The sequence below is a fragment of the Myotis nattereri genome (genome assembly GCF_964212035.1).
Source record: "Myotis nattereri genome assembly, chromosome: 2".
NCBI classification, from domain to species: domain Eukaryota; kingdom Metazoa; phylum Chordata; class Mammalia; order Chiroptera; family Vespertilionidae; genus Myotis; species Myotis nattereri.
In genome coordinates, this window is record NC_138076.1 from 124,611,849 (window position 1) to 124,633,088 (window position 21,240).

The window sequence follows — 21,240 nt, forward strand, 5'->3', positions numbered from 1 at the left end:
CATCCCCTGCCCAGGCCTCAGGCTTCTGGCGTGGGTGATCACCAACTCCACCCCTGCCCAGGCCTTAGGCCTCTGGCCAGGGCATTAGGCCTGGACTGGGGACCCCAAGCCCTCTCTGATTGCCTACCCAGGCCTCAGGCCTCTGGCTGGGGTGTTAGGCCTGGGAAGGGGACCCCCAGCCCGCTCTGATTGCAGGCTCTGCCCCTGCCCAGGCCTCAGGCCTCTGGCCAGGGCATTAGGCCTGGGCAAGGGACCCCCAGCCCCGGGTAATCACCAGCTGCGCCCCTTCCCAGGCCTCAGGCCTCTGGCTGGGGCTTTAGGCCTGGGCAGAGGACCCCCAGCCCTGTATGATCGCCAGCTCCACCCCTGCCCAGGCCTCAGGCTTCTGGCCAGGGTGATCACCGGCTCCGCCTCCCCGGGTGGCTTCTGGCACTGCCTGCCCCACCTGCAGCATGCAAATTTAACGGCCATCTTTGTTGGTTAACTTGCATACTCTTCTGATTGGCTGGTGGGTGTAGTGAAGGTATGGTCAATTAGCATCTTTGTCTTTTATTAGTGTAGATAACATATACTAATATTTTGTATGTTATATGTTTTATATACTGTATTCTTGCAATAAAGTAAGCTAGAGCAAAGAAAATTTTATTAGGAGAATCATAAGGAAAATATATTTACAGTATTTATTGGGGAAAAAAAATCCATGTGTAAGTGGACCCACACGGCTCAAACCCATTTTGTTCAGGGGTCAGCTTTACCTTCAAATTAGGATGAGTGCTATGAGAGAGAGGCAAGTGGTGCTATGAGACTCTATATTGATGGAGAGGGAGGCTTTCATTTAGATGGTAGGGGGACAGTCAGAAACACAGAAGATAATTTTTAGACTTTCTTTCTCTCTTTCTCTCTTTCTTTCTTTCTTTCTTTCTTTCTTTCTTTCCCTCCCTCCCTCCCTCCCTCCCCCTCCCTTCTACCCTCCTTTCCTCTCCTCCTTCTCCTCCTCTTCCTCCTCCTTCTTTTTCTTTTTTGATATGAGAGAGAGAAACATTGATTTGTTGTTCCATTTATTTATGCATTCATTGGCTGCTTCTTATATGTGCACTGATTAGGGATCAAACCCACAACTTTGGCATATTAGGACGATGCTCAAACCAACTGAGCTACCCGGCCAGGGCTGGAAGAGAATTTTTGAAGAATTTACAAGAGCTCATGGATGAGTAGAACTAAGTCAGACAGTGGGTTGTGGAAGAGCATTTCAGGCAGAGGGAAGAGCATGGACAAAGCCTCTGAGGAGAGAAAGAGCTCTGAAAGTTCACTGGTCGGAGCATAATGAGAGAATAGTTGGAAATGGGGCTGGAGAGGTAGCCAGGGGCCAATCATGCTGGACCTTTGCGGTTGTTTTAGGAATTTGGGTTGTAATAGAAAAATAGAGTAGCAGACACACACACACACACACACACACGCACGCGTGTGCGCGCGCGAAAACACACACACAATCAGAATCTCAGTAAAATGGGAAGCTACTGATGGGATTAAAGTAGGAGAGCAATGTGAGTGAGAAGATGGTGTTGGCTGCTCTGTGCAGTGGACTGAGGGCAGGAGCAGGAATAAGAGCTCTGTTGGAGGCTGGTGCAGGAGCCAAGTGCGAGATGATGTAGGGCTGGACCAATGCAGACCTGCATTGTCCTGTCGGGGTAGGGACAAGTGGAAGGCGAGTCATTGGACAGGGCTTATGTTTGGTTGGAGGTGGGGCAAGTTAAGGGTGGATCTTGGGTTTCTGGTGTAAGCAGTGGGATGGTGCTTATGCTGTGTATTGCTAAGGGGAGGGCACTGCCATGGTATGTGTGTGTGTGTGTGGTGGGGGGCAGGGCTGGGGCAAGGTCAGTCCCTCTGGGGCATGGGAAATTGGAGCTGCCTCTGAGGTGGCCAAGTGGGGATGCCAAGTAGGAGTTGGATATGTGTGCTTGGGGCTCGGAAGACAGGTCAGGCCCAGGTAACCATTTAGGTGTCATCAGCATGTGCAGTGCACTAGAAGGGATGGTCAGATGCAGGAATATCAGGCAGAGGAAGAGGGTTCAGGACTGAGGGACTGTGACTGAGAAAGGAGCTGAGGAGAAGGAGCTGCATGTTTACCCTTAGAATTTGAGCCACAGACATTTTGTATTGATTATATGTTAACTTGTATCTTTTTCTGTTCAACTACATTATTAATTAGATGGGTACTGGGATCATATTTAGTATAATAATAATTATTGATATTGATAATAGTGTCTCAATTCATTGAACATTTTCAGACATGCTATGTCTATTGCATTCATAACCTTTCATAGCTATTTCTAAATTTTTTAAAATTAAATTTATTGGGGTAACACTGGTTAATCACATAAGTTTCAGGTGTAAAACTTCAAAATTCATCATGAATACTGCACTGTGTGCTCACTACCCAAAGTCTAATCTTCTGTCACCGTATATTGTATCCCCTTTACCCTCTTTGTCCTCCCCCAGCCCTCTCATCTCTATTTTCTTACATACTGCTTGGGAAGGTGTGCATTATCTCCATTTATGGTGGGGAAACTGAGGTACAGAGCAGGTAAGTGCTCATTCCAGGTTACCCAGCATTTGGGTAACTCCAGATGGGATTTGGGCACACACACCTGTACCAAACCCTGAAGTGTTTCCATGACATTATTTTGCCAGAACTTACGGGCAGGGGTCACTGAAGGCATCTAAGCAGGCGCCATCCTTTCTCCTAGAGCCAGGCCCAGCTGACCCACAGTTTCCAGGGCACGTGGTGTGTGCTGAGTGGTATTGGCTTTGTGACAATCCATCCATACCTCTCAGCTGGCTCCTCATGATCTAGAAGCCTTATTTTTAGTACTCCCGCTGGGAACGGAGTAGTATGGCTGGCCCATAGCTGCGACCCGGTTTCTTCGGAGCTCAGCTAACTGTCCAGTCTCACTGATTCATGAGCAGGGCAGCATGCTTACTTGTCATTTGTGGGGTGTGGACACACAGCCGAGGTTCTCTTCACAGTCATGTTTGATCAGTAGCCAGTAGTGACCTCTGACAAGGGCTGACCGCAGCCAGCTCTTGGATTTTGTGCCATGGCTCCAGCTCCAGGGAGTCTGCACGAGTTCACCGTGGTTCAGCTGGAGGCAGACCTGCAGCGTCCTGACAGTTCCTCCAAAAGGTGTGGCCCGCAGGATGGGAAGGGGTTCCGGAGCAGCTCGTCCTCTGTCTTGCTCCTGTCTCAGTCTTCTTTTCCCCCGCCCCCTACATTTCTTGACTCTTCCTCTAAAATGGCTCTCTGATTCATAAGTGTTTATTTGTCTGTCCATTTCACCATCCAGGCTGTGTGCTAGGGATGTGGCTGTGAGCAAACAGTTGACTACATGGCCGTTACACTCAGTCATCTGTTGCTGGGCATTTAGATTTCCTGGGTTCTGTTGTCAGGTTCTGATGCCCTCGGATATCCTGCTTTCCAGGAACAATTCCATAGATTTCTGGCATGGGTCCCATCCTGTGATTAATGGACTTGGAGGGAGCGCAGGACTTAGGCATGGTGGTCGTCCTTTTCCCTCCGAGTCCCTATCCTGTGGTGGTCACTGGGCACGCCCTGGGGGTGAGAAATGGTTAAGACACAGCCCCTGCCTCTTTTGAGAAGCTCAGTGTCCAGAGCAGAGGTTGAGGATGTAATTGCATCCTCAACAAAGAACTAGGGGGCCTGAAGAAGGGAGGAGCAGGCCTCTACACAGAGAAAGAGGTACACCAGCCATCTCTGGTAGACTGTCCTGAGGAAGTCATCCCTCCATTTGTAGCTGCGATCCCTTCCACAGCAGCCAAGCCCTATTTACTTGCTTGTTTTCCTTACTGGGCTATACAAACTATACAAACAAAACTACCTTTAGTTCTTTTCTATCCCGCCCTTTCCACCGTCATTGTTACTGTCCTTCCTGAATCCTGGCCAAGTTTCATTTCCTCACCATCCCCTGCCAAGTGAATCTGCATGCAGACATCTCTGGATGGGGGCCCCCTGCTAGGGACCTCTGCAGCCTTGTCTCTTGGCACTGTAGGTAAGCGGTTTGCCGAGCAAGTGCAGTGTTTTCTATATTGCTGAAGAAGATCTCAGTTTTGTAGTTTAAACTTTGGGGTGAGGCGAATCTTCTGTCTTCTTCCATGGCAGCCCATCTCACACATTCCTTAGGATAGCAAGTGTCACTCTGTCTAACATAAGTTCTGGAGGAGGCTGCCTTGAGGTTTAGAGGGACAGAATACTTCACGAGCTGCACACATCGTCAAATACAGAAATCATCAGCACAGGTCCGACAGGAGGTCTGTGTTGGCCCATCAGCTCTGATTGCGTGTGGGTGAGTGAGAGACCAAAGACGGATCCCTCTGGCACTGCAAGCCCGAGAAACTCAGCGAGAGGCAGAAAGAGCCTGGCATTTACTCTGAAGCCCACATCTCCCCAGTTGCCAGTCAGCAGAGATGTTGCATGTTGGTTTCATGCGTTTACTGCTCTTCCTTCCCTCTGGGAAGTCTGTACTTGCTTCACTTTTTTGTTATTAAAAAAGGGATGCGGGGGGGGGGGGGCGCGAAAAGGCAGCTCTGCCTTGTTCAAATGCTCAGAGATCCTGAAGAGCGGTCTGTACCTTACAACTCTCCTGAACATGTTCCCACATGTGCCAGCTCTGGGGTTAGGCTCTATTAATCCCCATTTTAAAATATATTTTTATTGATTTCAGAGAGGAAGGGAGAGGGAGAGAGGGATAGAAACATCAATGTTGAGAGAGGATCGTTGATTGGCTGCCTCCTGCATGCCCCCTACTAGGGATGGAGCCTACAATCTGAGCATGTGCCCTGACCAGTTGAACCATGACCTCCTGGTTTATAGGTCAATGCTCAACCACTGAGCCACACAGGCCGGGCACCATTTTAAAGAGGCGGAAACAGGAGCTCAGAAAAGCAAACTTGCCTTTGATCCCAAACTGAGCTAAGAGTGAAGAACAGGTCCCACTGGTAAATAATCTCTCCTGCATCAAAGAAGTAATGTTAGAATGAAGCAGCAGCCATGAGCCCTCAGGAGCCCTCTGAAGAGAACAAAAGTATTAACCATTTCAGTCAGGTGGCTGTGGGCTCCATGAAGAGCCAGCCAGACGCCTGCCCCTCATCTGTAGACAGCACCCAGTGTCCAACCAGGGGACACGCATGGTGTCACAGTTGTGACATACACTAGGTTTCCTTGCTGGGCTGCTGTCTGAGTAGGGATAGGGCTCCGAATAGTAACACCACTGCAGGCCCCTGTAAAAAGCCTGAGGGGTTGCACCCAAGATGTAGACCTGCCTGGGAGCCAGTGAGGGTGCAGGCTGGGTGGTGCAGGGCCACCATAGCAAGCCTGTGATCAGGTTTGAAGTCCCCCTGGCCTGAGTCAATGTCCCCCTCCCTTCGGCCACAGCCAGTGGCCTTGGTGATGAATGTCCTGTCTTTCTGACTGGATTGTGTGTGTGAATGGCAGGGAGCAGCACACCTTACATCAGTTTCCTCAAGGGCCTGGCCCTGAGCTCAGCACATTGAAGCAGGTATAGAATAAGTGTTTGATGGGATCCGGGGAGGCCATTTCACACTCATATCCCATGGGGGGGGGGGCATGAATTCTCCCCCTATCGCCCCCCTAAGCCTGGCGTTAGGTGCTGGGGATATTAAGCCTCCTAGGACTTGGTCCTGCCCTCAGGTGCTCTCAGCACTCGTGCTGGTGGCAGGAGAGGTGGGCTCCTCATACGCCAAAGTTTTTAGTCTTCTTGGTTTGGCAACTGGTAGCCCAGGTCAGCAGTGCAGAATTCTGCCCAAGCCCAGGGGACGCAGCCCCAGCGCAGTGTTTCCCGGTAGGATGCAGGCTCCTCTGCACGTTCCCAAGCCCCTAGCGAGAGCCTCCTTCCTGCGGTTTCCCTCTCCAGCCTCTTACGCGCACTCTTCATGGGAGAGGATCCAGCCTGCGTCCAAGAGCCCTCCTACATCATCCTTGGCACCAGCAGGACCCCACCTCGGCCACCTCTCCTCACGCTGGCGAGGGTCCTAGCCGGCGCAGCGTCCCACCCCGCAATGTGGGGCGGGGGAGGGGCACTCCCGCAGCTGCCGGAGCCTCCCGGAGCCGCCGGGACCCGCGCGCGTGCGCGTGCACGTGAAGGGGGCGGGGAGGGTGGCGCGCCCCGCGGAGGCCCCGAACGCCTTTCCCACACCTCACCCAGCACCTGTGGTCCCTTCACTCGTCGTTGTGGCCAGACCCACGTGCGCAAAAGTGCTGTGTGTGTGTGTGTGTGTGTGTGTGTGTGTGTGTGTAGCTGGGAGTCCGTGTGCCCCAGGTCTGGCAGGCCCGTGTGCACAGGGGAGGCAGCCAGGGCGACAGTGGCCGCGCTTCTTTACCCTTCCAGTCCTTCTCGGCCCTTTCCTCTGGTTTCTTTGGGTCATTGGTACCTCCAGCCCCCACCTCGTCCCCCCTTCTGCCTCCCCTTTTCTGCGGTAGAAGAGACCAGCGCCTTCCGTGGAGGTTCTGGTTCACCCCCAGCTCCAGAGCCCTTGACATTTAGTGAGGGTTCAAGGCGCACGGGTGTAGGCACACAGCATAACGGTAATCCTATTAAAGATACGGTGTCATTGGGGAGGGGGAGGCTCCCCTCCCCCGCCCCTGGCAGACCTCGCACTCATTGGTTGAATGCAAAACAGGGGGCGGGGCTGAGGGCCAGGCGAGGGGGCTCCGGGCGATTTCGGAGTCGGGAGTCGGGGCTGGGATTTCACTGGGAAAGCCCAGCGGCGGTAGCTGCGGCGGATCCCCCGGCACTGTCTGCGGCGCGCCCGCCCAGCCCTGGGCTGGCGAGCAGCTCCGCAAAGTCGCGGAGCGAAAGGAGGTGGAGCGCCCACCAAGTGGTCGGGGCTCCGCGCTGGGGCTGGGTCGGGCGAGGTGTGTGCCCTGGGAGCCTGGATCCCGGAGCCCTGGTGCCTCGCGTGGAGCGGTCAGTGCCCCGGGAAGCGAGCTGACGCTCTGGAAAGAGAAGTCAAATTGCAGCCTTCCCAAAGACGTCTGCTAAGTTACGCAGGCCAGCCAGTTCCCGGAGAGCATTCGCGAGCGCGCAGAAAGCCGAGCCGCAGAGCCCTCCCGGGCCAGCCGGCTGGGAGTAGGGCAGCGGCCCCTGTGCGACGGGGTCCGGTCCGGAGCGTGCCGGGGGTACAGAGAGGAGGCGTGCAAGGCTCCACCTGGCCTCCTGCAGCCCGCGTCCGACTTGGGCGCCCCCTCCGTCCCTCTCCGGGAGCGATGCCCCCCGCCCTTTGCGCCCCACGGGAACGCCTCGAGCATGGAGAAATCGAGTAGCGAGGATTCTTCGATCCACCGGAGTCCATCTTTGGACAGCAAGGACTCGGACTTTGCCAAGCCGTCCACCTCGGGCCGCCCGTTCGGCCGCGGCTTCACTGCCGGCGCCTTCTATGGCAGCGCGGGCTCCGGGGGCCAGAGCCGCGCGGAGGCTGGAGGCAAGACTGACAAGTACAATGCCCCGAGAGGCAGCAAGTACGTGGTGTTTTACCTGGACCTGTCCTTTGTTTTCCTCCTAGAATTTAAGAAGTGCAACATGGCCAGGGGCTGCCTCTGCTGTTTGAAGTACATGATGTTCCTCTTCAATTTGATATTCTGGGTAAGTCCTTGCGCTTATCCCTCCCTTTGCCTTCTCTCCTCGTCTATACCCTCTTCCTTTTTGGTGCTGCATTGCTCTGCTCTCCGCAGAACGGTAAGTGGGTTTTTTCTAAGATCGCTATTTCCCCTCGTCCATGTATCTTCCTCTTCTTTTCTCTCTCCTTGGCTGAATGGAGGCTCCAAACTTGCCTTTCTTCCAGGAGAGGCTAACTGTACTCCTAGGAGGCTGGCAAAGTTTGCCTCCACCTCCTTCCCCTGTAAGAAACCCGTCTGCAAGTGCCTCTAACTGGATGAGCTGCAGAAATAGGTGTGGGGTCCGAATTTTTAACAGCTGTGACCCTGAGTTGAAGACCGGCACAAGTGTGAATAGTCTTCTGAGTTTCTGCTTCTATCCCTGCTGAATATGCAAGAATACTGTCTGCAGCATTTTATAGGCACCAGATAGGGGAGTGGCAGAGGTGATATCCTCCCACTCCTGTCAGTGAACTCCAGGAAAAGGAGGAATAGCCCCTGTCCCAAGTTGAGGGACTCCCCTGCTGGACTGCAGATATGCCTCTGAGTTAGGGCTCTTGTGAAAAAGGAGGGTGTGGGAGGGATGCTGCCGGCGGGTGGCAGGCAGCTGCTTTTGAGGGATTGCAGGGGGAGCGGGCGGCCATGTGCTCCATCTCCACCGTGAGCCCTCCCAGCTCTGAGAACCCTAGAGACTAGAAGGGACAAAGGCGGGGAGGGGCAATCAGGAGTGCTCCATTCTGGGTGAGAGATAGTTTTCTAGAGAGGATATCAGTGGGTGGGCAGCTTGGAAACATTCTCCAACCTCTGTGATTCTGGAGGCCCTGTGAGTGCGGCTTGCACACTTGTCATAAATACTAGTTAGGCAGATATGAAAACTTCTTAACCTCATATCTACTAGTAATTGTTCCTTCATCCCAACTGCTGCTTCCGCCTTTCTTCACCAGAGCCCAGACGAAGTCAACACAGATGTTTGGCTCTGCCCCAGGGCCTATCCTGCCGACTAGAGGGACTAGAGGGACTAGAGGCTGTCAGCTGCCCGTGGTCTGGGAGGAGCACTGGGGGCAGGAGAAAGTCATTCACAGTGAAGCCAGTAGAAGCACTTGTGTTTTGGTGTTCAACGTTTGTGGGAAGTGACTGGCTTTAACTGAAGAACTTTTTGGTTGTGTAGGATGGGGGCGACTTTTCCCACAGAGGGGAAAACTCAGGTTGGGTGGGAAGAAGTCTGGCTTCTTGGTTCTGTGTTAGCTTCTTTTGTGACCTTGGCTAAATTGCATCATTCATTAAGGACTAGGTGTCCTTTCCAGCCCAAGGGGGGGCAGGGGGGCGGGGGGGGGGGGCTGTCAAGATGGTCTCCCTCATGCGCTCACTTCCGTAGGTATGGGTATCCTTGCCTTCTTTATGGGGAGGGAGCCCCTTCCCTGCCTCATGCATAGGCTGCTGCTTCTCTTCAGAGGAGCCTGGTTTGAGGTTGTTTGAGTTGAATTTTCCCAGATAGCTCCATGGTCTGGGGCCCTCCAGTCACTGTGTTACCTATCCTTTGGTGAGGTTTTGTGGAAACGGGGGCAGAACCACTGGAATGTGAAGAATGATTTAGTGGCCACCATTGGGCAAGTGCTCCTGGTCCTCTGACTCACTTGCCGACAATAGTGTCAGCCAAACACTGGTGTGTGTTTCTCTGGTGCCTACGCATTACAGGAATGCTGCCCTTTCATTGTCTACAGCTTCCCTCTCTGTTCTTGCCCACAGTCAACCTGCCTTCCTGTCTCGCCCCACCCTGCATATCTTAACACTTACTACAAAGGCCCTCCTGGGATGCTCACTCAGTGTCTTTCTTCGCCAGCAGCTCCCTGCTCCTCCCACCCCCACCCCGCCACCTGCTGGCCAGAGTGGGTATAACTGCTGCAGCTCTAGGATGGTGTCAACTTGGTTTAGGGACCGCCTCACACAGTATAGCCCAATGGTCTGTGCTCCGTACTTAGAAGGCATTTGTTATATGTTTGTGAGTAAATGAATTGCAGGCCACAACAGTAAATCTACATGTTAATTGTGTTGCAGGATTCCCAAGTCCCACTTGGTAGGGACTTGTCCAAGATGAAGGCTCTCCTAGCAGAGCACCTCAGCTGTGGGGTGACAAGAGGCTCCTTTCATCATCCCTGAGAATCTTGGCAGAGGTTAATGAGCTGGTTGATGGAGAGGGCTTCCTTTATGGTCCATAGTGGAAGGACTTGCTGTCTCTTCCTCATAAGAAGGTACCACCACCACTCTCTCACCAGCAAGGAGTGACTCTCTCCTAATCTATGACTTTTCTGGCGTTTCAGAATTCCGATGACATACTATAAGCTGGGAGAAATTGAATCTCAAAGATCCAGGTCTTTTTTGCTAGTAGCATATGAGATGATGAAGACCTTAGGAATAATGGAAAACTTAGCAAAAGAGAACTGGATGCCTGTGTGTAAGAGTGTTTGTTGGGAGGTGGGAGAGCAGGTGCTGCAGGGTGTTGGCCAGAATTTGGTCCCGGTGGGTCACTGAGCTCCACTTGTATGATGACTTCCTGTGGCCAGGTGATTAGGCCTGAGACGGGAGAAGGAGCGGAGGAAAGAGCCAAGTGAGAAGAGAAAGTGCTTGGGCCTCAGGCAGGTGGGACAGGACCTCTGGGAGACCTCTGCTGTTTCTAGTGCACAGGGAGGGAAGGTGACGGGGTAGGGAGAAGGGGGATGCAGGGTTGGTGAGAGTCAACTCCTCCAGGACCCAGTGCAATGGTCAGGAATTAGGTAGCCATCACTTTCTCTAGTCTCATGGCCCAGATCCCAAAAGGAGGCTTTTCTGAGGCATTAGAGTTGAATGTGAGACCTGCAATCAATAGACAGAGATCTTCCTTAGATCCCGGAGCCTACCTGGTAGTTCTCCAAACCCACTGCTGCCACCATGCCCCCTGCCTCCTCAGAGCCTGCCGGGAGGGCTCCCAGTGCAGCTGTCTTACACCGCAGCCTCTCTCAGGCGAGAGTCCCTGGTTCCTTGCCACTGGGTGGAGCTTCTAGGGTGTTGGTACTGGTGAGGGCTTGGGTGACATGACCGAGGACAGGGTGGGAGGCAGAGCCATGCTGCCAGCATTCCTCTTCCTTACCAAGAAAAGGGCAGAGGCCTTACAGGCTGCTGGGTGCCTGCCTGCTTCGGGCTGGGGGTGGGGTCCAGGTTGCTCCTGCCACTGCCGACTTCAACCAGATGGTCCTAGCCATGTTAGCCCTCAGGGTAGCATTTTGGAAGGCCTGATATTGATGGCAGGGGTTGAGGAGGGGGCAGTCAGTGGTCATGCCTGATGGAGTCCCACTTGTCTACTGCATACCTCACTCCAATTCTCACAGCCCAGAGAACGCTGGCTTTTTGGAGGAAAGGAAATAGGAGCCTGAATTGGGACAGAAGTTTCCCCATCCTGAAGGGCCCGCCCACCAGTAATCAAACCCACCCCAAGTTATTTCTCCCAGCAGTATTCCCCTCAGTCAGTTCATCTCTGAGTCCTCCCAGAGCCATTTGGTGGAACCCTCCAGGTAAAGATTAAGTGAATCTAAGCCCCAGCAGGGGGGCAAAGTGGGCCCAGAGCTCTTTACTCTGAGAAGGGGAGGGAGCATATAGCATGGGCTCTGAGTGCTGGGGGCCTATGTCCCCTTCTTGCAAGAGCAAATCGGATCCCAGCCCAGCTTCTCCTAACCCAAGTCAAGTTCCTGTCTGATATGGAGGGGCAGAGGTGGGGCTGGGGTTACTGGCATACCAGTAATTGCCACTCCGGATAATGGTCACTTTTCATGCTTGCTAGCAGAGCTGTCCCATCACTTTAAGTCATGGTTGGCGGAGCAGTGACATTCTGGCCCCAATGGAAAGTCTATTCCCTGTGGAGTTCTCCTTAATAAAGGCCAATGAGCTAAGGAGGCAGTGTTCAGTGTGCCTGCTGGAGCAGGGGAAAGGTTGGCACAGGGCTGGCATGGTCAGGGGATCGGGTGGGGGCCCTGATTAACCTCCCTTAAGTGGGGTCAGGCCTTTGTAGCCCGGCCCCTCTGGGAGCAGGCAGTTTGGTTAAAGCTCTCCAGCCACATTTGAGGCATGTGTTTGGTACTGGCATGGCTGCATGTATGTGCCTCTGTGGTCTGTGGTGCCAGGACAGGGGTCTGTACACAGTTGGTGCTAGACGGCTTGGGGTGTCCTAAGAAAGCTGTGGGGTGCCTTCTGTCTGGGAATGGAAGTGGTGAATGGACTAAGGGGTCTGAGCATGACAGGTTCAGACTTGGCCTCTCCAATCAGGAGATCCTGGCTAAACTTGGCAGCAAGAGGCATTCAGAGGCTTCCCAAAGTGCTCAGGTGTGAGTCACTAGGCTGTCCCCTCCACCCCCCTCCGGCTCCACGCCACGCCCCCCCCCCGCCCCCCCATGGCTGCTACAAGTAGATGTTCAGGGTGGGTCAGGCATGGCTCCGCCTGGGGGGACGGGCACAGATGAAGGTCCGGGCTAATGCTCCCGGACTGTGGAACATGGCTATGAGGGAATGCTGGCTCTCTGCTCACTTCCTTTCCAAAGCATTAAAAATTAAACTTCTTTGTCTTAATATCTATTTTTAAATCATGTCAGAGCCAGCATTGGTGTCAATCAAGAGTGGGTGGGGAGGAAGAGGGTAGAGAATAGAAAGTCCCAGCAGAAACAGGGTAAGCGCTGTCACTGCCTTGATGCAAGTGGCACAGGTCTGTCCTCCATCCCACTGGGCGGTGCAGAGCACAGAAAACACCATCCACCTCCTCTGAGGATGGTGGGCTGGGAGGAGTCTATGGGAGTAGGGGGTGAGGAGGGAGGGCTCACCTTGGGTTGGGGCTCGCCCTCCCCCTGCCCTACCTCCATGTGCCTGCCTGCCCGTGGCTGAATGTGGCAGCCAGTCCTGGGGCATACAGGGCTGCTGGGGACCCAGTTGAGTCCGTTCACTCATGCCACAACTATTTACTGAATGCCCGCTGAGTGCACAGGAGGCTCCAGTTGGTGAGGACGGGCTGACTGGGCTCACACAGAGCAGATCAGCTTTCTTGGGCCAGGAAGTTGTGGAATGGAGAGGTCATCTGGCTCGTCCTCCACCAAGCCTTTGAACACAGGCTGCCGGGGGAGGGGTGAGAGCACGGCCACCTCCCCTCCCCAGCGTTCTACGGAGGGGCAGCAGCAGGCTGGACCCAGCATCTGGGTGGCCTGACGCAGCTTGTCCTCCCTTTCCCCGCCCCAAAATGATGGCCGACTCCCGCTCTACAATGTTTGTTCCCTTCAGAAATTGGAGGGAAAAAACAAGCTGCGTTCCTTTTAGGAGTTAGTCTCCTAGCTTGGGAAAAAGAATTAGTGAATTATGGGTCTTTTCTGTTTCTTCTATTGAAAGGGCTGATCGATTCTCTGTGGCTAGTGCATACTCATGCATTTATTGAGTACCAGCTGTAACAGACCCTTGAGCGGCTCTGAGTTCCATGGAGGAGTCAGAAACATAAACAGTTCTGAGCAGTAGGTGCTCCGCAGCGCTACTTAATGGAGTAATTAATACTGCTTAATAGAGACAAGATACAGAGATAACAGTAGAGCAGGTGACATCTGGTGTTTGAAGGATAAATAGGAGTTTGCTGGATAGATGAGGATGGGGATCTGGGCAAGGAAGAAGGGTGGAGAGAGATAGACACAAGTCCACCCAGAGACTGTGCTGGGGAGAGCTTGCAGTCCAGTAGGAGCAGCAGAGCCCCTTGCATGTGTGCAATGGGCTGAGCACAGAGAAGCAAAGGGGGGAATCGGTCTGGATGGTGCCCGTTGGGAGGGACTTCCTGGGGTGGTGAGCTTGGCGTGGGCTCTGAGGGGGAGGTGGCTCTGCTGTGACGTGTGACCAGTGCTGAGGATGCTTTGCAGTTTGTCTCCAGTCTCTGAGGAAAGAGAGAGTTGTTTTTCTGGCAGTGACCACCATGACAGGTCTTGTGGTGTCCCTCAGGCTGTATGTAGGCTGTTGCTGTAGGTAATCCAGCTTACAGACCCCCCACCCCCCACCCCATTTGCTCCCCCTTTACTCCCCCTTCAGCCACTCTCTTCTAGCTGAAATCTGCCTGCTTATTTGGTTCCAGTTAGGAAGCTTTGAAGCTGAGCTAAACCCATCGGGCAGAGTTAAGTCTTCTGAGCCAGCTTTGTCCCTGCTCACATTTGAAAGCTAATCTGCTAGCAGAAGTGTGGGGGTTGGGGCAGGGATGTCAGCAATGGCACGTGGTCGGGAAGGTGAGCAGATCTGCAGCTGGGGGAGTAGCGCAGAGTAGACATATGGCTCTTACCCCCTATCTTTTCTCTAACTAGGACTTCAGGTGAGGGCTGAAATTCCAGACCTTCTCTCTTGAGTTGTGGAGCTTACTGCATCAGTATCTTGCACGAAGGCCCTGTTTGCGTGGCCGGGGGTGGGTGGGATGGGTGAGTGACTGGCCAATAAGAACAGAGACATGGCTCTTCCTTCAGAGAGCTTTCCATCTGCTCCAGGGGTTCCTCACTAGGATGTAGATTCAAAGCAACAGGCAGCTTTGTGCATGAGCACAGGCCATGCTCCCTTCCCTCTCCTCCCACTGGCCTGAGTCGGTCTCCAGGAAAGAGGCCTAGTTTTGAAGGTTTCCTTAACCTCTTGGTGCCTCGGTTTCCTCTTGTATGTATGGCAGAATCAGCTATCCTTCAGGGCTGTGAGAGGCCCAGATGAGGTAATACACGCATTATGTAGGAACACTGCTTAGCAGGAGGCCTGGCAGGTTAGACTCAGTGACTAGCAGTTATTGTCACTGTACTTCCTGCAGTGAGAGCATATGAGCAGGTAGCCCTTCCAGTGGTCAGTTAGACGCCCCAGGGCTGCAGTGACTGTGCTGGGCAGTGCTGTGGAGCCCTGGAAGCAACCCCAGATGCCTCTGTAGGCTGAATTCTTCTGGTCTTATGGATACATGGGAGAAAGGGAGAAGCGGAGGTCTAGGTGGATCTTTTGGAAGACCGGGGTAAAGGTCAGTGGGGGAGGGGAATGGTCTCAGAGCCCAGGGCCAGCAGCTGTACCTGCCATGCCATATACTTACCTGTGGCCGTCCCTGCCGGGTGCAGTCCACACCCTTCCCCTGCCCCCCTTTATTATTGGTGCAATGAACCAGACCAGAAACAGGTCACTTAGGCCGATGGGCATACAGCAGGGTCCCCATAGCCCTCTGCCCTGGGTACTCCAAGGGCAGGTCATGCCCCAGGAACAGTGTAGGACTGGGGTGGGGGAAGCTGAGTAGCTGATGAAAAGACAGGGCACGTGGGGCTCCAAGTCCAGGTCACTTGACAAACCAGAAAAATGGCCACCTAAAATGTTTTCAAATTGTGGAATAGATCATGTAAATTCATATAGTTTTAAAGAGTACGTCATGAACATGTACCCACTATGAAGTTTAAGACACAAAACGTTAGCCACACTCATGGAGCCCCTGTGTATTCCTCCCTAGCTTCAACATCTTCCCTGGGGAGAACCTTAAATTTTGTTAAGTACATTTCTTTATAGTTTCCACATATGTAGGCATCCTTCAACACCACACCATTTGCCTTGGTTTGTTTTAAACTTTTGGTTGATGGAATCATTCAGAATTTTAAAAAAATTCACTGTTTATTGATTCATGCGTGTGCGTCTGTGTGGCCACGGTGCACTGGTTATCACTGCTCTGTGGTACTCCTTGCGAGTGTGCTGCAGTGTAATCTTCTGGTCATGAGCATTTGGGTTAGTCCTTCTTTTTAAATATGTTTTTTTTTTTAAATTGATTTTTAGAGCAGAAGGGAGAGAGATAGAGAGATAGAAACATCGATGAGAGAGGAACATCATCAATCAGCTGCCTCCTGTGTGCCCCCTAATGGGGATTGAGTCTGCCCTGACTGGAAATGAACCAGTGGCCTCTTGGTTCCTGGGTTGATGCTCAACTGCTGAGCCACACCGGCCAGGCTATTCCTTCTTTTTGAACTTGTTTCTGTGAACATTCTTGGACTAGTCTCCTGGTGTACACATGCAAGGGTTTGCTAGGACAGTGCTTCTGAAAGCATCTGTGAAGGACCAGCTTTTTACTTACAACTCTCAGGTGTGGCTCTGCTGAGCATGACTGGTACACAGTGCAAAGCAGTGACTCACCTACACCCAGATGAGTCCATTGATCACAGACTTGGCTGTTCTGGCGACACCAAATTGCTATAAAAAGTTCTAAGTGTTAAGCATTCCCATGGACTGCACTCTGAAGAGAACTGCTCTGGGGTGTACAGCAAAGAATGGTGTTGCTGAGATTTAGGATAGATAATTACTAGATAATTCCATATTGTTTTCCAAAATGGATATATCAGTTGACATTTCCACCAGTGGAATGTTGGTTGAAAATGGAAAGTTTTGAGTGTTCTTCAATACAGTGGGTGTGAAATGCTATATTGGGTTTTTAATTTGCATTTCTCTGATTATTAGTGAACATCTTTTATTAACCATTATTTTCTCTTCTGTGAATGCCTGTTTATGTTTTTGTTCAATTTTTCTATTGAGTTGTTTGCTTTTTCCTACTAATTTTTAGGATTTTATTTATGTTTTGAATACTAATCTGTTGTCTATTAAGTGTGCCACAAACACAGCTTATAGCTTGCCTTTTCACTTTCTTCATAAGGTCCTTTGGCAAACAGAAACTTTTTATTTTAACATAGTCAAAATTTTCAGTCTCTTTTCTTTGTTAGGTTTTACGTATTATGTATTATTTATCAAATACATAATATCTCATGGGTGTCTTTATATCCTGGTAATAGGACAGTGCTTGTCACTACATACTAGGCACTCATGAATTGTTGAATGAATTTGAATGATTAAAGATGAGTTCCTATACTTATTTCTGAAAGTTTTTCTTTTTACATTTAAGTCCTTAATATATCTGGAATTTATATTTATGTATGATGTGAGGCAGGGCCCTGATTTCTTTTCCCCTCAAGTATAAAGCATTGTCTTAGCTCCATTGATGGCTAGTTCCCCTTTCCCACTGACGAGTAATGCCACCTGTGTCTTGTCCAATGCACTGTTTGTCTATCCCTATACACATTGTCTTAATTACTACAGCTTTAAAATAAGTCCCACATCTGGTAGGGCAAATCCTCTCCTCTTATGCTTTTCAAGAATGTTTTGGCTGTTCTTGGCCCTTTGTTCTTTTGCATAATTTTTTTCTTTTGCATAAATTTTGGAATCAGTTTGTTTAGTTTCACTAAAAGTAAATTGATCAAACAATTAATTTCCCTGCTCCTTGCCCAAAGCCTGTTGGTATTTTGATTGGTTTTGCGTTGAATCTATTGATTGCCTTGGGGAGAATTGCTACCTTTGTATTTCCATTCATGAATATAAATCGTATTCTAATTATGGATTTATGTTCATGGATATGGTACACTCCATATATTAAGCCTTCTTTAATGTCTTTCTGTAAAATTTTATAATGCCCCTCCCCACCCCTAAGGTCTTACACATCTTTTGTTATGTAGAGACTTTTGCTCTTCCATCCTTTCCTTCCACCCCTCTCCCTTCTGAGTTCAGGCTGGAGGCCCAGGGGGAGGCCAGCAGCCCTTCCAGCCCCCAATCAGGTGTGGTGATGCTGAGAACCATAGGGCCAGGTGGTCCGGCTCAGTACTAGGCACTTCCCTGGGTCACCCTGTTACCTCATCCACTCTCCACAGCACCTGAGGAGGAGACAGGACATTATTTTCATTTTGCCACTAAGGAGACAGAAGCTCTGAGAGGTAAGATATTTTGCCCCAAATTACTGAGCTGGAAAGTGACAGAGCTAGATTTGAACCCAGGTCAGTCAAACCCACAAGCCATATTTTTCTGTGACCATCTCTGGGAAGTCATCCTGACCCAGCTCCTTCCCCTGTAGACTGTACTTTTCTTGGATCTGTACACCAGTTTAGTGCAGTATAGCCTGGGATTACAGGGCCCGAGTTATGCATATTTGTATATGACTCAGTTGGTAATTTGTGCCTTCCTCCCCCAAGTCCCAGCCCCAAACAGAAGTGGGTTAGGAGGTGACAGCCTACTGATTATCAGGAACTTTCTCAGATCGGTGAACACTCAGTCCTCTGGGCATTTTAAATCCTCACAGATACTGTAGGTGGACAGTGGGATCTACATGTAGATGATGACACTGAGGCTAGAAGCATTGTCACCCATGGCCATGAGCAGGAAGAGGTGAGTGTTAGGCCCTTGTCTTTGCCTTGCTGATCATAATAGGAGCTCAGGAAATGTGTGTTGATTATGGGCTGACTTGAATTGTACAGGGGTGCTAGGTAAGGGGGCAGGGCTTCGGGAAGGCTAATAATGAGATGCCCCTTGCAGGTGACACCATTAAATAATGATTGGAGTTTTTCTAAAGGAAAGGTGCCATGCTATTGGGGAGCCATACTGGCCTCCAACTGGAATATCCTGCCTAACCAAACAGGACCCCTGCAGCCACCCATACTCATTGCCTTGGAAGGAGGCTTTGTGTCCATCTCTCCTTAGTTCAGCAAACCCCTTGTGGGTGCCCCTGCCCAGTGGCTCCTTTTAGCCACGTACACCACTCTCCCCCAGCACTTTGGAAAATGCCATCACCTCATTGCATTCATTTCCAGAGAGCTGAGGAGCTGTGGAGTTTGGCGTCCTGGCACTTGGTTGACCGTGTTTCCCTGTGGTCTAGTTTTGGGTAGACTTTTGGTGTAGGTCAGTGGTCGGCAAACCATGGCTCGCGAGCCACATGCGGCTCTCTGGCCCCTTGAGTGTGGCTCTTCCACAAAATACCATGTGCGGGCGCGCACGTACAGTGCGATTGAAACTTTGTGGCCCATGCGCAGAAGTCGGTTTTCGGCCTGGGCGAGTCTATTTTGAAGAAGTGGCGTTAGAAAAAGTGGGGGCACGTTCGCTGAGGTCGACCCCTCAGATTGAGGACATTTTTGCAAAGGCCAGCTTAGGAGTACCCTAATGAAGTTAATAACAATGTACCTACCTATATAGTTTAAGTTTAAAAAATTTGGCTCTCAAAAGAAATTTCAGTCATTGTACTGTTGATATTTGGCTCTGTTGACTAATGAGTTTGCCGACCACTGGTGTAGGTGGTTGTAACTCAGTCACTCCATGATGATCGATGAGGCCAGCCAGATCAGTACAGAACTCCCTAAACAAAGCCCTGCTTGGTCATGTGGCAGCTTCCATCCCTGTGCCTAACTGGGGGCTCCATGTGGCCTGTGCTTAAATGGGGCAGTGGTGGGTACAGTTCCTCCCCCTTTCAAAAATCTCAGGGTACAGGACCCTATGGTCACAGAGTAGATATGTTTGCCAGCCAAAGCCAGAAGGGCTGGAGTCAGTTGGTATGTGTCTGTCGATTTGGGAAGATTCTGTGGGTAACACAGAGGGTGGGCAAGTTCCTGAGGGTGTTTTTTTTTTCTTTGTAATCTTTATTTTTCGCTGCCTGGTTATGCACTTGCATTTTCCCTTTAGGTACCCAAATTGTAAGTTCTTAGAGCTCCTTGGTCCCCACATACACACTTATGTATATTTGTATGTATATGTGTGCACAATGTCTATAAACATACATACTGTATTTATATAGAAATATGTGTGTATATGTGCATGAATATATAGACATTTAAAACACATTAATAGTCTAAGTATGTGTGTATATATTTATACATATGTATGAATATGTATATTTAGCTAGATTCTCTCCCAGTGTGTGTGACCCTTCGGTGTAAGCTGCATCCTCATTTTAAGCATCTCATTTCCTAGATGGATTCTGGATAAGCTAGTCTCTTAGATTGGAAGCACTGTATAGCAACCATGGCTAACTTAGGAGCATATATATATATATATATATATATATATATATATCCCCCCAAAATGTGTACACACACTTTGAATAATTATAAAGGCGGTGTTTATTAAAATACATTTCATTTTCAAAATTGAGCTATCAGCTGTTAAAGTGTATATACATTTTTGGGGACCCTGTATAACTACCTATTTATCTCTCGATCTGTGAAAAAAGCTCAGCAGTGTTGTTTGGTATGTGGGGGGCAAATCACTTTAGCAGACATCTCTTGTTTTTGCTGGCCCAGCTTCCTTTTCCCTGCTTTTCTGATCCACACCCTTGTTTTCCTGGGGATCTTTCAGTATCTATGAAGGAGACAAGGTTAGCTCAGAGGCTAGAACAGAAAGCTGAGCAACACGCCACACACAGGGACAGGAGCCAGGCTGCTCTGGGGCCCTAGGCATCGGGGCCTAATGATGAGCTTGGTCACATTACTCTGTCAGGATGCATCACCTTCTGCTGTTTTGGCCCCTGGCTCTCACTACTCAAGAGTTGGCTTCCTAGAAGAGGGCCTGGCTGGTCACGTGCCCACCTGTGGCGAGAGGAGAGCAGAGCACCTTGATTGATGGGACAAGCTGTATGCACCGGAAGGAGGAGAATTCCCTAAAGAAAAACAGAGGGGTGCTGATGCCAAAAGACGGGGGGAAGGGCAGAAACAGGAGATACCTGCTTAAGTGTTTTACCCGCCCCCCGCCCCCCGCCCCCCCCTATTGCCAGATGCCACTGCTGGGATTTGTTCATCCCCTGAGGCACATTCTCCCTATCTCCTGGAGAGAGGGTCGGGAGCAGATGGGGAGGCTGTGACCCAGGGATGCAGAGCAGCCCAACCCAGCAGCTCTGGCTGTGTTTCCAGGGCCACCCTGACGGTCTCTGCGGGTGAGATTCAGCAGCCTTGGGGCTCCTCTGATCTGCTCAGTGCCTGGTGTACCATCTATGTATGTCTGAGTTGCTCAAGGGTAGGTTGCCCCAGACCCAGGACACCCTTTGGGGCATCTCCCGGCAAGCCACACTCACCGCTTCTCACCCATCCCAGTGACTGCCATTGGGTCTGCTGACAGGGCCAACCGATGGTCTAGGGCAGCAGTCGCCAACCTTTTGGACCTCACGGACCACCAGTGGTCCACGGGTTGGTGACCGCTGGTCTAGGGTGTATGTGTCCTCTGCCCTGGAGTTTCTTGATGTTCTTCAGTCCTGATTCTTTGAATTCCCCAAATTCCCAGGGATCAGCCAGTGAGTCCTGAGGTGGCCTGCAGTTTGCTGACCCCCTGCTGCACGCTGTAGGGGAAACAAGAATGAACTATGTCCTTGCTCTCAAGGAACTTTCCGCCTTGCTGTCCAGGCAAGTGTGCAGGAAGGCAATGTAGCAACCAGAGAGAGCCCCTGTGTGCAGTTGGCCAGAGGGGTAGTGCATTTTACAGACATCCTTGGTGTCCAGTCCCTGGCTCCTCATCCTCCATCTGAAGGTAGTGGGGCTTAGGTGAGAACACTGCTGTCAGAGTGCCTGTGGACTACCTCGCACGCATAGCAGGCACTCAGAAACAGTGTGGAGTATTACATAATCTGGTGTGTTTTCCCGTTTGCCTTGGCTTTCAGGAAGTGTGAACTCTGGGGGCACCAGTGATTCAGGCGGAGGGCCAGCTGGGTGGGAAAAGTTCTGTGCAAG

General features: G+C 51.2%; 1 protein-coding gene across 4 annotated transcripts in view; it reads left to right on the top strand.

Annotated features, from left to right (window-relative positions):
* TSPAN9 (tetraspanin 9) overlaps positions 1 to 21,240 on the top strand; it is a gene marked incomplete at its 5' end in the record, with an annotated part of 208,255 nt that overhangs the window by 114,329 nt on the left and 72,686 nt on the right. For 3 of the 4 annotated variants that reach the window (XM_081081407.1, XM_081081408.1, XM_081081409.1), the window contains one exon: positions 7,597 to 7,676. In XM_081081407.1, the coding sequence (XP_080937533.1) occupies positions 7,597 to 7,676 (80 nt within the window). Of the gene's footprint in view, positions 1 to 7,340; positions 7,677 to 21,240 lie in introns of those variants that run through there. The other variant, XM_081081406.1, reaches the window with a different exon arrangement.